Raw genomic sequence first — 18,244 nt, 5'->3', positions numbered from 1 at the left:
AGGGACATCTAAACTGTCGTATCTGAGTGCCTTTGCAAAGACAGTGATTATGTATGAGTAATAGTGAAAGTGTTGAATAATGATGAAAGTTTTTTCTTTCTTATTGTTTTTTTCTTTCTTTTTGGGTCACCCTGCCTCGGCGGGAAACAGCCGATGTGTTAAAATAGTATTGAAATAATATAGCAAAGTTAATAAAGTGATTGACAAAATAATATACTGTTTGTGGGGATATATCAGAGAATTAATTCCTTTTCGAATCTAAATGCTTCTCATTCTCCCAGGTGTTGTATGACCCTTAGTGGTTTAGTGCCCCCCATGAATGTAATTTGTCTTTTGCAGAAAGATAGCATTCTTCTGCTACTTATTGTTTCAAAGGAAGGAGGAGAAATGTTCAGAGTTCTCTTTGCAGCAACTTTATTTAGCTTCGTACTATAAGGATCCTGTAGCTTAGTTGTACCTACCTACACGTTGACTTAAGGTTTACCTCCTACAAATTTTCAAGTAGTATTTTAAATTTTCATTTAAATTGCTTAAATATTTATAAAAGGAGATACTATGCCACTTTCTTTGAAACATACTTAAACTTTGTCTGTTAACTCAAGTTAATTTACATGTTGTATAAGTTTCTTTCTTAGCTAAATTTATATTTCTGTTTTTCTTAAAGCTAAGACAAATAATGCATATTTTTTTTATCACTTTCTGTGTTTATAATATTGTTCATTATATATAAAACTTCATTTTACTATAGGAATTGCTCACTTATTCTGAGGGTGAAGTTGGTCCTGGAAGTGTGCAAGAATGTCGTGCTAAAGGTGCAAATCTGCTGGGCTTTATTTGGACACACAATGATGACTTGGTCTTAGTAACAGATCATGGTGTTGAGTTTTATCAGGTATTGTATATTTTATTCATTGTATTAAGCATGTCTCTAAATTTTATTAAAAATTAAAATTGCTTTTGACATAGATTATAGACATAACCATAAAGAGCAACTGTCCTTTGGCAAAATGACTCATGTGCCTTAATGCTATTGTATGTACTAGTCAATATTAGTGTCATAAATTCTTCTCTATTTCTGTATACTATTGTATATTTATACCTACTGTATAGTAATTTTATAGTATTAAGTCTTGAGGGTACCCATTGTTTTTCCATTGCTTTTATTTTAACTTCACTTATTCACTTCACTTTAAAAATATCTCAATAGGCTCAATTCAAGCTTCAATTTTTTATGTGCAGTGTAGTACAGTATTAACAAAATGTAGGGCCCCAACTTTCAACATTCTTGAAATTCGTTTGTAAGTAGTGTTCAGAACTCAGAACCTCTTTTTTCCATAGTCTCATTTTATAATTGTATGTATAATAAACATGTACATAGGAGAAATTGATACATGTTTGGCAGGCAGGACTTATGTCGAAGGGTGATAGTGAGGTGTGCTTGTTGGAACCTTCTTGGTGGCTAAGTGGCAATTTCATGGTGTCTGGTTTACTTTCACAGCTGCTGTATTTCAGCAGATGACAAACTCACTAGTGTATTACCTCAGTGTTTTATTACTATATACTCTGTTTTTTATCATCCTTTCTTGCCTAATGAATAATTTATTTTTATTTACTTATTTTTGTCTTATAAGTATTTCTGCAGTTTTTGTTTACTTATTTTTGTCTTATAAGTATTTCTGCAGAATTTTCACTCATCTCTTAATTTTCAGAATAACATATCTGAAGTGGGTATTTCTTTTTCTTATTACCTCTGTAGCTGAACAATTTGTGAAAATTTTGACTTATAATACTTTTTTTTATTGAACTGTCTGGCACAGTGTTATATTCCCATAATATAATTTCAATATTAACTATTGAAACTATTGTGATTTGAGTAAAATTACTGTGTACTGTAAATAAACAAGATGTACAACTTAAACTATGTTCAATTTCTTTGGTATTATGTAGTCTGTAAGCCATTAAATTAAGTCTGCCCATAATGCCTAGGCATGATAGTGGCTCTCTTTGCACTGCAACTCATTATTGTAATTTCATAATCTCAATATAATCTTGCAAGGAAATAAAAATTGATTGATTTACCCAACTAAATATGGTATTTCTCTAGATACAACACGTTGCAAAGGATCGTGTTACCATTCGTCACATAAGAAGCTACAGCCTGACATGCTCTTGGTTTGTTTGGAGTACAGAGTGTTCACTATTACTGCTGTGTATTGGGTCTGCTCCTACCACCACCACACTCCAACCCTTCATCTTCAAGCCTGGTCAATCTAATAAACTCACTAAGTTTGAAGGTTGGTTTATCATATTGTATATTTACTTTAATGCTTTTGTTCTTGGATTGCATTTATATTGATGTTGAAATAGTTTCCTGCACTGTCAAGAATTAAGTTTTCAGTCAAATTCCTTGTTTGCTTTTCATAGTGGAAGTAAGTAGTGGGAGTGGGAGTCACTCATCTGGAGTGACATTGGGGGAGCGGGATGTGTGTGTTGGTACCATATATGGCCTGGTGTCTAGCTGTGTGCTGCGTCATCCATCTACGCCCACCGTTGCGGCACACCTTGATGTCTACACCCAAAATAAGTATGTCTGATTTATTACTTAATATGTCTGTTATAATTTCCTCTTTTTTAACTTAAGAATTTTAAACCATGATGTAGTTGTGTAGCATTTCCTATCAGACAATGTCTTCTGAGAATGGGCTTTGTAATGGAAATCTGCATTACAACAGAGCATAAGTTTGGAATCAAATTCCTCAGATAATTGATAACTTCATTTTGGTCCTCAGAAAATGAGGACCAAAATTGATTAATACCAGGCAAACAGTTACCCATACTTTTTCTTAACACACCGGCTGTCTCCCGGTAAGGTAGGCTGACCTGACAAAGAGGAAACACATTCGCTGTTATTCATTAAGTTACTGTTTTGCCAGAAGCATTCTGACATCACAGTTCAGTTGGCCTTCCAAACTGCAACATTGTCATCCATACATACAGTACTCAGTGTACAGTATGTAGAATTGGATTAGCATGCTAAAAGTCGTCACTTTGTGGAAAAATGTGATGGAAGTTTGGTTAGCCTGCCAGCAAACTATGCAAGACACATTGACCTTGCTTACTAAAAAGTTAATCAATCTAAAAAGTGTTAGGGAAAATCCTGCTAGAAATATGACCAACAGTCAAAGTTAGTGAAAAAGTGAACCATGTTGAAATGCAAATAAATTCTCTCAATGAAAAAATTTATAAAAATAGGCTATGTGGACTGGAAAATACACACTGATACACAGTTTACTGAAGATTTGCATAAACAAGCAGATCATGTTGAGAAGCAACAGCTAGCAGATTCTCGGTTGGTAGTGCACTCAGCTCACACGCTGAGTGTCGGTTGTTTGATCCCTGGTACAGGTGGAAACATTGGATGTGTTTCCTTAAGACACTTGCTGTCCCTCCTCAACTAGGAGCAAGTAGATACCTGGGTGTTAGTTGACTCTTGTGGGTTGCATCCTTGGGGCAAAATTAACTTAAGTTGCCTGAAATGCTCTGCATAACCAGGGGCTTTCTATATAGTATGTTATTCAAAAAAAAAAAAAATATCAAAACTTTATTTTTATGCTAAGGTTACACTAGGTGCTGTAACTTGACTGTAACTTACTGTCTGCTTAAACAAACTATGATCAATTTCTCTAGTATTAAGTAGTCTCTAAGTCATTAATTTAGTCTGCCCATAATGCCATGGCATGATAGCAGCTCTCTTTGCACTGCAACTCATTATTGTAACTACAGAATCTCAATGCAAACTTGCAAAGAAATAAAAATTGTATTGTATTTCATAATTTGATTGGTGCAAAGAAAGCCACTATCATGCCGAGGCATTGATGTCAGCTGGGTTTGTATAAGTTGTATCATCTACTTATACAAATAAAGATTATTATTTTATTATTATTACTATTAATAGCACAGTGTTCCCAGACTCTCACTCTTCAAATGATTAAAATGGAGCTGAATATCACCATAGATTGTTGCAAAATTAAAACAGCACTTACGTTAGGCAAACTGGAAGGTACATGACAATCTTGTTCAGATTTCATACCTCTTCAGTAAGAAAAAACCCTCAGACAAGTCATAAAACAAAGAAAATTTATATAAATTTGTTGAATATACATATAATCAATTTTATTGTGAAAATTATTATTGTCTTGTATACTTCTTCTTTCAACAAACTGGCCATATCCCACCGAGGCAGAGTGACCCAGAAAAAAAAACAAAAGTTTCTCTTTTTAACTTTAGTAATGTACATATACAGGAGAAGGGGTTACTAGTCCCTTGCTTTAGCATTTTAGTCACCTCTTATGACACACATGGTTTATGGAGGAAGAATTCTGTTCCACTTCCCCATGGAGATAAGAGGGAATAAACAAGAACACAAACTAGTAAGAAAATAGAAGAAAACCCAGAGGGGTGTGTATATATATTCTTGTACATGCATGTGTAATGTGACCTAAGTGTAAGTAGAAGTAGCAAGATGTATCTGAAATCTTGCATGCTTGAGACAGAAAAAAGACACCAGCCATCCTACCATCATGTAAAACACTCACAAGCTTCCATTTCGCACTCACTTGGCAGGATGGTAGTACCTCCCTGGGCAGTTGCTGTCTACCAACCTACTACCTAGGTGTCTTATATACATATATGTGAAATACTATAGCCCTTCAAGACATAAATTAGTTTTATGCTTGCCAGAAATGCTCTGCATAACTAATGGATTTTCCATGTGAGAGATATAATGTCATCCAATTTTGTACAAACACTGTATATATATTTTTTTCAATATACCAGCCGTATCCCACCAAGGTAGGGTAACCGAAAAAGAAAAACAAAAGTTTTTCTTTTTACATTTAATAATAAATGATGTATTTATGGAAATAAATTGGTTGATTGAAAAAAAGTGTCTGTGCCTTGTATTCAGGCAAAGGAAACTGTCTCAACAATAGTGAAAAACTTCACTGGTGTTTTGGATGAGACTGGCCATAGGTAAAAAATAGGCAACCATTGAATGGTACCTATGCAATTTCTTCAGTGATTCTGGTGAGGCTGAACTAGGCATCACACAGTTAACCTCACAACTCCAACTATCAATGACATATACCTCTGCCTGTACTTGACTAGCCAAAAAAAAAAAAATTCCTCCCACTGTAAGATTATATTATTATTACAACAACTGTTATTACTGACTCACGAAATCGTAATGACACAATTGCAAACAAACCATACCACAGGTAGGATTTGAACCTACGGTGAGAGAGTCTCAAAACTCCAGACCGTCGCGTTAGCCACTGGGCCAGCTAGCTGGCCCAGTGGCTAAACATACCACTGGGCCAGCTAGCTGGCCCAATGGTATGTTTTTTTTTTACCGTTATTACTATTGTACAATTATCATTTTTTTTTACACCAGCTATCTCTCAGGCATTCTAATTACATGCTCGAGCTAGTGTGGTAAACAAATTTTTAAACTTATTATCAATAATTAATTACTGCAGGGATGGGCTCTTTAAGAGGAATCACATCTGCCGTCTGGAGTTAACTGGGCGTTTTGCTGTTAATATCATTGACAGCCTCATTATTGTCCACCACCAGGCTTCCAAGGTAATTAAACAATTGAAATAATCATTCATTAGTGCTTAAATAATATGTTTGCTGTAAAAGTATGGAGGGAGATGGATGAAAATTATGAAATTTAACTAAAATTGCTGTTTTACATTTTTATGCACATCGGAATGACAAGATTAAAAAGTTTGAAAAATTGGATGAATTGTTTAAGTAAATGAATGTAGCTCTTGCATGTGTATGCATGTAAACAAAATAGTGCAATAATGGTAGGTTATGTTAGGTAAAAGAACACAAGTGCAACTAATGTGACATTTTATGGAAAAAGACACTTATGTACAGTTCAGGACATTAATTCAAGAAGTTTTGCCACTAGTGGCTTCTTCAGTCCTAATACAGAGATAACCAAGAAAACAAGTATATGTAGTGGCAGGAGTTCATTGGAATGTCACATGGGTAGCAGTAGTATTAGTGGTGGAAGTAGTAATAGTAGTACCAGTGTTAGGCAGATCCCACTCAAATTCAACATTTCTCACTCATATAATTGTCTAACTTATTTTTCAAGCTACCCAAAATTTTAGCAGTGACCTTGCTTGGTATATTCTTCCACTCATCGGCATCTCTATTGCTGAAGAACTTTCCTACATCCTTGCTAAATTTGTATTTACCCAATTTAAATCCATTATTTTTGGCCTCACAATTACGTTAATTCAGATCAAAATTTTATTAAAAGCGTATTTTAGATGATTTAAAGAAGGGAAGTTTCTAGAGGTAATAAGACTTCTATTATGATGATATGGATAAGACACTTTACACATCTGTATGTGTTAATTGTATATCTTGTTTTCTCTCAACAGACATCTCTCCTTTTTGATATTTTGCTTGGTGGAGAAGTCAGTTCTGGGGTAACATCAGTATACCCAATTACTGTGCCCAGATCTATTCAGCCATTTTCATTGGTTGAACCTGAGGCTGTTCCTTCCACTACCTCCCAGCCTATATCTCTTCCATGTGAGCTGTATGCCCCAACCTGGGTTGTCTTTCAGGTATGGCCATTGTCATATTTACATTTTGTTGTTCATTTTTGCCAACTTTTTATTTCTTGTAATTTAGAATGAAAAACCAACGTCAAAGACCTGGGAGTGATCATGTCGGAGGATCTCACCTTCAAGGACCATAACATTGTATCAGTCGCATCTGCTAAAAAAATGACAGGATGGATAATGAGAACCTTCAAAACTAGGGATGCCAAGCCCATGATGACACTCTTCAGGTCGCTTGTTCTATCTAGGCTGGAATATTGCTGCACACTGACAGCACCTTTTGGGGCAGGTGAAATTCCTGACCTAGAAAATGTACAGAGAACCTTCACGGCGCGCATAACGGAGATAAAACCCCTCAATTACTGGGAGCGCTTGAAGTTCCTGAACCTGTACTCCTGGAACGCAGGCGGGAGAGATACATGATTATATACACCCGGAAATTCCTCGATGGACTAGTACCGAACTTGCACACAAAAATCACTCACAACGAAAGCAAAAGACTCGGCAGACGATGCAACATCCCCCCAATGAATAGCAGGGGTGTCACTAGCACATTAAGAGACAATACAATAAGTGTCAGGGGGCCCGAGACTGTTCAACTGCCTCCCAGCATACATAAGGGGGATTACCAATAGACCCCTGGCTGTCTTCAAGCAGGCACTGGACAAGCACCAAAAGTCGGTACCTGACCAGCCGAGCTGTGGCTTGTATGTTGGATTGCGTGCAGCCAGCACTAATAGCCTGGTTGATCAGGCTCTGATCCACCAGGAGGCCTGGTCACAGACCGGGCCGCGGGGGCGTTGACCCCCGGAACTCTCTCCAGGTCTCCAGGTATATCCATGGATTTAATTTCCAGTTTTTTATCCACAGTTTACTATGGCTTGAAAATAAACCATAATTTTTCTTAATAACAGTAATGGTACCAAAACACAAAAAATAGTGATGGTTGCAGTTCTTCATAGCCTAAGAGAAGCCATGAAGTGTTTCCTATTAGTGAAAGTGCTAATTCTCCACTTACTGTGTGTAATTTATCAATTAAAATTTATCATAGGTATGTATATAAACAAAAAGCGAGTTATATGTAGCGTTCACTATTATCCGTGGTTTCGGGTATTCACAGTATGGCTTAGAAGGTATCACCCATGGATACAGGGGAACTACTGCATTGACTTTATATTTGTTTGTAGTATGGTCTTAATTTGAAAATTTCTAAGAGTATTTTTGAAGTTCAATGCCTGCACTTTAAAGGAGGAGTTTGTGATATTGGCAGTTTGGAGGGATGTCTAAGCTGTCATATCTGAGCGCCTCTGCAAAGACAGTGATTGTGTATGAGTTTTTGGGTTTTTTCTTCTTTTTGGGTCACCCTGCCTCGGTGGGAAACGGCCGATGTGCTAAAAAAAAAAAAATGAAATATCTTATTTATTTTATATTTCTGTTTAACAGCCTGATATTGTTATTGATGCTCGTCTTGGGTGTATGTGGCATCTGAGACTATGTTTGGACTTCTTAGCAAATGCTGTAGAAGATAAGAGTCAGCTAGTGGATTGTCTTCTAAGAAGAAAACAAGGTAGGAGGTATTTTGAGTTCACATCTGCAACAGCACACCCACAGAGGGAATGAAAATTTACACTCGAGTGACTTCATAGTCTATGGCAAGGATAATACACTACACACACAATGCAAATAACTGTGCAAAATATCAATACACTACACATAATATGAATTTGTAGTTAAAAACCAATTACTCTACTAATATCCTTTCATTAAATTCAGCACTCAAAGAATGGATGGTTATTTTTACTGCTTTACTATACTGTACATATACAGTGAAACAATGTTAAAATGAACTTATAATGGTGGGGAGGTGATTTTCAGTTTATTGAAAATCCACCGTTTGAGAGTGATAGGTGCAGTGGACTATATTCACTGGTCTGTGTCTGGTAGTTAATCTACTACCAGTCACAGACAGTTGTTCAAGCAGTGGAGTTAGTCCATTGCACTGATGGGCTACTAAATATACTCAGAATAAATTAGTATTGCAATACAGTATAATAAATTACATCTCCATGGGAAAGTGGAAAAGAATTCTCCCTCTGTAAGCCATGTGTATCATAAGAGGCAACTGAAATGCCAGGAGCAAGGGGCTAATAACCCCTTTTCCTGTATATATTTCTAAATGTAAAATGAAGAAAAACTTTTGTTTCTTCTTTTTCTGGTTACCCAGCCTCAGTGGAAGATGACCAGCGTGTTAAAAAATTAGCAACAAATTACAATACAGAATGGTACTTGAAAATAAGAGTTGACATACAATACAATGCAATTGAGTACAATAATTTTCTTACTTATTCTGGTGGATAAGTGAATTTACTGTTGGATTCCTGTGCTCTCTAATGGTGACTCAGAATTTTTGTTTATTCTGAGTCAAGAGGAGCTGTGAAGCTCCAGCAGTAACATTGTAGGTGGTGTGGGAGACACTGTTTGCTTTGCTGTGCCATACTCCTCACACTCAATGCCAGATTCCACCATCCTTATTAATTTAAAGTTTCTGCTTACCACTTAAGTTTAAGCATTCCTTCTTGACAACACCTGCATTAAAGGCTATTCATCACACTTTTCAGTGTACTTTAATAAAGTAATGATTCTTTCTTTCTTTCAACGCACCAGCCATATCCCACTGAGGTGGGGTGGCCCAAAAGGAAAAATGAAAGTTTCTCCTTTTAAATTTAGTAATATATACAGGAGAAGGGGTTACTAGCCCATTGCTCCCGGCATTTTAGTCGCCTCTTACGACAAGCATGGCTTACGGAGGAAGAATTCTGTTCCACTTCCCTGTGGAGAAAGTAATGATTATCACTGTAAATTTTGGGAAAATTGCAGTCCAAATGATGATAGTATTCGAGCATGCATTCAGACAATAGTAAACTGACATGGGCCAAGTCACTGGCCCTGCTCACCCAGGAACAGTGAAAATGGACAAGTTCTGAATGCAGGCAACACCAGACAAACCTGTAATGTAGTGAATGTGGTCCATTGCATTGTCAAGCCTTTGTTCAGCCAGATTTTTTTGCCAGCTTTGTCTGATATCCTTTTACTATATGGATCTGTTGTACAGAAGTTTTACTGTACATTTATAAAGTTATAGGGATGTCAAATTATAGCTTTTATTATATTTATGGAGTGTAGTAAGTCTGTGATGGTCATTCATCATTGCATGGAAAGAGACTGGCATTTGTGGTAAACAAATGGTATGGTTAAGGGTGAGCACAAAGCCAAAAGAATGATTTGAAATTTCTCCCTATTTTTTATATGAACAATACATTAATAATTTTAATTCTGTTTTTGTTTTTTTTGTTTGTTTTTTTTGGCTCATCCTTCCTTGATGGGAGACAGCCAGCATGTTTAAAAAATTTTTTTTCAAATATTGGTATAAAATTTTTAATATTAACATTCATAAGAAAGAATTTCCAGGAAGAAAGCTGATGTGAGCACAGGATGTCCTCTAAGCCCATTTTACACAAAATCCTTAGATTAGGTTTCAGTTTAGGCATTGTGTGCCAAGCGAAAAAAAAAAAAGGCATCATAGAAAAATTCATAGCCTGTTTCTATCCAGAAGGGCACTTAGGGCTGTTTCTCCTCCAGGTAGTTTGGAATTTGGATTTCTAGGTGGTGGTATTGTTGGCAGAATTGAGGATTTTCATCGTATTACATTTGTAGTCTCGTACAAAGTAAGGAGAAAATTGTAAATGTGTGAAGGGATGGATGATATATTGGAATTATTCTAAGAATTTCAGACTAGAGGTACAGATAGTGCTGGTGTATACATACATATATATGTACATATGCTCACAAATATATGTACACATATATACACACACACACATATACGTACATATTTTTATACATTTTCCTGTGATATAATTTATGACTGCAATGTTCCTATCACATTCATTATGTACTGGGGGCAAGGGTTAGGCAGTATGGGGGGAATACCTTTTTCTGATTACACACTGACTGAATCACTTCTTGTTGTCCAAAGCTTTTATGAGTTGTTAAACTACTGTACTAATTTTAATTGTAAGTTTTTCTAATAATGTGTTATTTTGCAGCCAAACCTCTGGTACTGTCTGTTGTGAGACAAGTGGTAGAGTCAGGCCAGTTAGCATCCTTGGGTCAGATATTTGACAAAATCAATATTGCTTATCGACAACATCTTAACACTGTCTTACAATCTCAGGTATGATTTTGAATGTGCTTTTATCAAAATAAATGCTTTCTTCTGTCTAGAGATAGCCTCATATGTTAGTTCATTTATTTAAGATATTTAATGACTATTTTTTTTTTTTTTTGGACTGTATTAGATATGCTGAGAATTTGGCATATATTGACATAATTATACCTCTCTTCCATCTGCTCTTGCACCATATGTTTATACACATGTTAAGCGAGTGCCTTTTGGTACCTTGTAGTATTTTGTGTCAGCAGTTGTCATCACTATTAATATTAGGATTCCAGTTTTTGAGTTGCTTTATTTTTCAAAAAATTTTGGAAAATGGTTAATCAGATGGCATGGTCAAATGGTCATTTTCACACTGGCCAGATAAGTAGATGAGCATCTCATAAGTGGCTTTAACCCTTAAATGGTCCAAACGTATATACGTATACGTTCTTTCGCGTAGCTCCCCAAACGTATGTATACGTTTCCTTTGTCATTCATTCAACATTAGCACGATAAGCCTGAGTTGCCTAGACACAAGAGAATGGGTGTGCGCACTCACTGTGCACCATATGAAAAAAATTGGAGATGCCTGGGTACCATATGCTCTTTTTTCCTATTAAAAAAAAACTATTTTTTTTTTCTCAAAAAATTTGGGGCACTACGCGAGAGAACGTATATACATGTTTGCACCATTTAAGGGTAAAGAGGGAAAAAAATTGTCAATTAACACAGAAAATTGAAAGAATCTACTGTACTTCTTGAGTACAGGCTTTCAAATTCAATCCAAGCAAGGTGAAGATAAATCCAGTTCCTTTAGTCAAGAGCCTCACCCCAACATCAAGTCAAAATAATGCAATAAGAATGACTTGGAGAGCATATAAATTTGTAGTGGAAGGAAGGCATGTTAGGAGTTGTTCTAGGAAAGCTTAGGGGGGAGGGAGTAAAGGAGGTAGTGTGTGAGGGACCTAAACTTTCAGCCAGTATGTGTGAGCATGTTAGATAGGAGCAGGTGGAGGCAAATGGTTTTTATGACTTGACATGCTCTTCAAGTGTGAGCAAAGTAACATTAATGAATGGATTCCAGTGAAACTGATTAGCCAGACCTGGGTCCTGGAGGTGGAAAGTACAGTGCCTGCCCTCTGAAGGAGGGGTGGAGATATGTTGCAGTTTTTTGAACTATAGTATCAGCGTGCCTCTCACATGACAGTGATAGAATGAGTGATGATGAAAGTGTTTCTTCTTTTTCAGGTCATCCTGCCTTGGTGGGAAATGGCTAAATGTGTTAATAAAAAAATTATTTCAAGAATAAAAGTGGGAAAATTCTATCTACATACTTCATTAAATAAACCAACCTCCTTTAAAGTAGGATACATCAGTGTTGAAATTTTGAAGCTCATTTGAGGATATTTAATATTTAATTCATGTTAAATGCTAAACCCATGAAACGTCATCATAAATTTCATTCTCCTATGTGTAGATTATTTGTGTGTTGTTCCAGTCATGGTATTGTGCTTTTTTATTCTAAATTGAAAATCTTGTAGGCAGAAGTCAGTATATATAACACATACTGACAGCATGGTGACAATTACACAATGTGTGAGCCATGGTTTTTTACTAGAAAACATTGTGTCAGGGACTCTTATTAAATACTACAGGGACAAGTAAAATAAGTTACAAAATGACTGAGGAGAGGTCTGTGAAGCATAGAGACAGTTCATCATGATCTTTGGTGAGGGGGAGAGGAGTAGGTCTCAACTTTACTAATTCCTCAGAGATGGTGAAAATCCCCAAGTTTTGGGAAATGGTGTTGGTAGTAGTAATTAAAGCTGATTCCAAGCACAATCTTCTATGTTGGTTTATTTCTTTGTTAACTAATCTCACTTCAGGGATATCCATCAGGCAGTAACAGGTGTTTCAGTATACTGTCCATGGGTTGCTAGTGTTGTCCCTTTGCCAAGGATATCTGTATTCCTTGATTCTAGTGTTTTAAGTCTCTGGAAGTTTCCTTCCATGTATGTTTATCACAGTTTCCACAAGCTATGATAATGACCCCTGCAGTGATATGTGCCTGTTTTGGTCACTTTTTTTTATGATGGCCTTCATGGTATTAGATTGTTTGCTAAGGTGTATGTTTGTAGTTAGCTAAGGTGTTGACTAGGATACTGCCTGTTTGGTTAATCAGGAGTACTGTGTGTTTGCTATTGGTGGGCTCCAGTCTGGTGTTATGTAGACTTTAATGCTTTCATTTCACTGTTACAAAAGCTATTTCTTTTATAATAACTTTATTTTTTATGAAATTTGAAAACAATTCAGATAAATAACTTGTTAACTTCATTCATGAGACTTTACGTATTTTGATCTACCACTGTATTCATTTCAGTTTAGTTCAGTATCTATGTTGTGGTAAGGCATGGTAAATTATTCTTCATTTTTTTTTATGTAAAATGTTCTGTCCTGAGTCAGTAATCTCAGCAGTTTGTACACCTGAAGATGCAAATGATACGATGGTGAGGTCGTACAGGGGCAAATTATCAAAGTGATCTAATACAGTATAATTTTCTTGCTTCACTTGTGCTAGAAGACATGCCAGATCATGGTGAGTGTTCATAATCCCCTCTATACAACATATTTATCTAGTATTCCTTTTGTGTTTTGTAGAGTTATTTGTTAGTCTTTTTTTTGCACTGATTATTTTTGTGTGTTTAATAGTATATGTCATAAAATAGCAGAGTAAAAGATATTAAATGTAGTTGTAAGGACTTCACTGATACTGGCAAATTCTGCGCACAAGGGCTTACATGATAGATATATTACAACTAGCCTTATGATCGTTCTTATATTTGCCAGATGGGTGAGAGTGTGAGTGCTCCCATGGTATCAACCAGTGTACCTGAGAGGAGAGGTGTGGTTATTGAGCAAGCAGACATGTACAGCAGTGTCCTAGCCCCACTCATGGAGGAGGCTGAGAAGGAGGAGGCCAGGCAGAAGGAAAATCCAAGCCATAAAGGTAAACTTTTGTTTATTATTCAAATTCTGTACACAGCTTTAACCCCTTCAGGGTACAAGGCCAAAATCTGAAGTGGTTCTCCAGTGTCCAAGAAATTTTGAAAAAAAAAAAAAAAAAAAAAAAAAAAAAATTATTAAAGAATTAAAGAGCATATTTTTGTGAAGGTAATAAGAAAAAAAAAAATTCTGATCAGTACTTACCGAGATACAGTGCCAAGAAGTTTGTCAAAAATGATGTGGTGGCGGCAACATTGACGAATTCCACATACGCGCATTACATTATTTAGCGTTTTTATAGTTTTTTCTTTTCTTTTCCAATTTTTTTCTATTCCTACTAACATTTGGGGCCTGAGAGACCAATACTGTATATAATGTATATATATAAACTCACTGTATTGAACACAATAACCACACTAAAGTTATTATCATTATTGTTTACCACTGTTGTTTATTACAATAAACATGCACAAATCTTGTATAATACTAATGTTCTGTCATATATTTACATATTTACAATCACTGGACATGGTTTTAGAACTGCTGGAGCTTGTGGAACTCCTTGAAACAAGGCACCATGCACAGAGGCACCTTACATTCCTCACACATAAACCGAGTGTCTTTGCGTCTTTGTTGCCATTGTTTTGTTTGTGCACAGACAATGCATCTCTTCCGAGCAAATTTCTTCTGAGTTGAAGGAAGCTGTATTATGAAATGATCACCTTCCTTCCTCAAACGCTTGGGTATATCCTGAGTAATTCGAGGACCTTGTTGTATAGCAGGTGTTCTTACCTGGTACTTCATTATGAGTTGTCTGACAACAGACAAACAAAATTCACCATACGGTGGTCTGTTGCCAGTCTTTATTTGGTACATATTATATGCATTGGGCATTGAAATGTCCATGAGATGGAAGAAAAGTTTCATGTACCACTTGTAACTCTTACGAACACAGTCAACAAAACCAATCTGCATGTCACATTTGTCAACCAAGTGCATGTTTTGTGTATAATCAATCACTGTCACTGGTTTTCGAATACGTTCATTAGTCACTCGATCAACTTTGCCACTGTCTTGCATTTCATTACGGTGAATGGTTGTCAACAATGTGACATCTCGTTTGTCATGCCACCGTAATGCCATGATGTCATTGGCAGTAAACACCTGCACGTCATCACCACGAGCACCTGCGTTGAGCCTGAGCATATGTTTACGATTAGAACACACTGTGCCACACACATCTGTCTTGTTCACTCGCATGAAATCACTGAGTAATGGGCTTGTGTACCAGTTATCGGTATATAATGTATGCCCCTTACCAAGATAAGGTGCCATCATGTTTCTCACTACGTCACCTGAGATACCCAATAACAACTTGGTATCTTTCAATTTTTTACTTCCCGTGAATACAACAATATCCAACACCAGGCCACTGTCACAGTCACAGAGTACAAACAGTTTTATACCAAAGCATTTCCTCTTGCTCGGTATATACTGCTTGAATGACAGTCTACCTTTGAACAAAATCAAAGACTCGTCAATTACAACATTCTTGAATGGATAAAAGTATATGCTGAACTTTTGTTTGAGATACATGAAAACATTTCTAATCTTGTATAACCTGTCACTTCTGTCAGGCCTGGTTTTGTCAGAGAAGTGCAACATACGTAAGAGTAAGATAAACCTGTTCACTGGTATGATTTCACTGAAGACCGGGGTAGAAATTAGCCGATCTGTGGACCAGTATGCTTTTATATTATGCTTATAGACATGAGGCATAAGCATTATTGTTGCAAAAAGCAAATACATTTCTGCAACAGTCGTCTCTTTCCACCTGTGTAGTCTTGACTGTGGTGATATGATCGTATTTGCCATGGTGTACTCAAAATACTTATTACTTTCCCTGACAATAGTTTCCATCAATGGCTGGTCAAAGAATAATTCAAAGAATTCCAGTTCATTGGCCGTGGTTCCAAGGGGACAAGTAGGTAGAATTCCACTTTGAGAGTCATCAAAGTGGTGAGGCTTGGGAACAAAATTGGGATTTTGCTGCCAATCCCACATACGGTTTGCTGGTGGATACTGGACATCATAGGCTGGTTGTGCGGGTGGTTGTGGTTGTGGTGGGCTGGTGGCTGACACTCCGCTTTGTCCTTTAACTGACAAGTCAGCAGCGTGGGTCCCACCCTGGGCTGGTGAGTCACGCATGGCGGTGCCACTACCATCACCACTAACACCATCCACTGATGCCTGTGGTCTATCCATGCCAAGTGTAGCCACATCATCCTCACTATCACTACCTAAAACTGGTGTAGGGCCACGGGATGTACTCCGGGATGTACTCCATCCCCTGGGCACAGCATAGGGTACACTACCCGAGCGCATGCGGCAGCGAACATACCGACGCTTCACTGGTGAATATGATTCCTCACTATCACTACTCGAATGATCGTCGAGCGCAATAAAATCACAATCCACATCACTATCATCATCATTACTAAAGTCAGAGGCCTGGCCACGCGAAAATATTAGTTTTCTCTTGCGTTGAGGCACAACTGACCGTGAGTCACGAGTGCCCACACCAGAGGTAGAAGGTTGAGGATCGTCAGGGTTTTCTGCACTATTATCGATATCCTGGTCATTCCTTTCGGTCACTAACTGATCAAAGCCATAGAATTCGTCTTCATTTCCACTTCCATCAGTGTCAGAACTATCAGATAGGAAGAGGAGAGTCCCAGTTTTCTGGGGAGTGAGAGCTGACTTGCGATGAGGCATGGTGAACAAGGGTAACTGAGCCGGCGTTCCCACAATGCTGTGCAGGCGCCTAGATTTTTTGTTTATGGCGCACACCCACCACGCAGACCCGTTCTCTCACATGTAGGCCTATGAGCGCTTTCGCACTAAATTTGACGGCGCTAGAATTTTGGCATAGATCTATGGTTTGGACACTCAACGTGAAGCCGTAGATCTACGGGACGGACCCTGAAAGGGTTAATAGAGTACCATACGTAGATATTTTTAACACGGCTGGTTTCCCACCAAGGTAGTGACTCAAAGAAGGAAACACATTAACCTTCATTCATTCCCCTAACTCTTTTTCTTTTTCTAGAAGTTCACAGCCTTCATAATTTATATTTGAAAGACATTGTATATTTACCACTATGGTATTAATTTTTTCTTATATAAAGAAAGATACCACTGGAGTAAATTATAATAAGAGAGAGAGAGATTTTCTTTTTAATCAGAAGAGTGTTTTACTGTACTATATAAATCAGTGTTACTGTATTGACTTCTTAAGAAAATTTTAATGGAATGAAAATTAAGAATTCATCTTTGAATAGAATGATGTGCCATAGTATGTGCGGTATAAGATGAGTATGGCAAAAGCCCTAAGAAATAAGTGCAACAGTGACTCCAAACATTCATCATGCATTACTAATATATGAAATGTTTACATTAGTTATCAAGGTGAAATTAGGTTTATTGCTTCCTCATGAATATAATAATGTATCTGCAGGTGGATGTGAGAAAAATGTATCACCTAGGATAGTAGTGGGTGTGGTAATTGAGTACACACGCTCTCTGGGTGCTGTTGGAGTGACTGTTCAACATTTTCTCTATGAGTTGGTAATTAATGCTCTGGTGCGAGCGCATCAATTCTACCAGCTACACCAGCTTCTCCAGTACCATGTTTTGGCTGACTCAAAGCCTTTGGTTAGTGTTTTATTAATGTTTTCTCTTATAAACTTTTAGCTTCCTACCTCAGTTATTTATTTATTATTTTATTATCACACCGGCCGATTCCCACCAAGGCAGGGTGGCCCGAAAAAGAAAAACTTTCACCATTATTCACTCCATCACTGTCTTGCCAGAAGGGTGCTTTACACTACAGTTTTTAAACTGCAACATTAACACCCCTCCTTCAGAGTGCAGGCACTGTACTTCCCATCTCCAGGACTCAAGTCCGGCCTACCGGTTTCCCTGAACCCCTTCATAAATGTTACTTTGCTCACACTCCAACAGCACGTCAAGTATTAAAAACCATTTGTCTCCATTCACTCCTATCAAACACGCTCACGCATACCTGCTGGAAGTCCAAGTCCCTTGCACACAAAACCTCCTTTACCCCCTCTCTCCAACCTTCCCTAGGCCGACCCCTACCCCGCCTTCCTTCCACTACAGACTGATACACTCTTGAAGTCATTCTGTTTCGCTCCATTCTCTCTACATGTCCGAACCACCTCAACAACCCTTCCTCAGCCCTCTGGACAACAGTTTTGGTAATCCCGCACCTCCTCCTAACTTCCAAACTACGAATTCTCTGCATTATATTCACACCACACATTGCCCTCAGACATGACATCTCCACTGCCTCCGG

General features: G+C 37.4%; 1 protein-coding gene across 6 annotated transcripts in view; it reads left to right on the top strand.

The window, feature by feature from the left end:
• Positions 1-18,244, top strand: part of Bulli (regulator of MON1-CCZ1 complex protein bulli) — a 48,493-nt gene that overhangs the window by 18,325 nt on the left and 11,924 nt on the right. For 4 of the 6 annotated variants that reach the window (XM_070096555.1, XM_070096553.1, XM_070096551.1 and 1 more), the window contains exons 3-12: positions 749-892; positions 2,105-2,294; positions 2,425-2,584; positions 5,538-5,643; positions 6,462-6,650; positions 8,091-8,214; positions 10,754-10,881; positions 13,442-13,459; positions 13,711-13,870; positions 17,384-17,580. In XM_070096555.1, coding sequence (XP_069952656.1) covers positions 749-892; positions 2,105-2,294; positions 2,425-2,584; positions 5,538-5,643; positions 6,462-6,650; positions 8,091-8,214; positions 10,754-10,881; positions 13,442-13,459; positions 13,711-13,870; positions 17,384-17,580 — 1,416 coding nt within the window. The remainder of the gene's footprint in view (positions 1-748; positions 893-2,104; positions 2,295-2,424; positions 2,585-5,537; positions 5,644-6,461; positions 6,651-8,090; positions 8,215-10,753; positions 10,882-13,441; positions 13,460-13,710; positions 13,871-17,383; positions 17,581-18,244) is intronic. The other 2 variants (XM_070096552.1, XM_070096554.1) reach the window with 1 other exon arrangement.

The sequence above is a fragment of the Cherax quadricarinatus genome, chromosome 54 (assembly GCF_038502225.1).
Source record: "Cherax quadricarinatus isolate ZL_2023a chromosome 54, ASM3850222v1, whole genome shotgun sequence".
Lineage (NCBI taxonomy): Eukaryota > Metazoa > Arthropoda > Malacostraca > Decapoda > Parastacidae > Cherax > Cherax quadricarinatus.
Note: the sequence above shows the minus strand (reverse complement) of the source record. Positions and strands in the feature narration are given on the sequence as shown.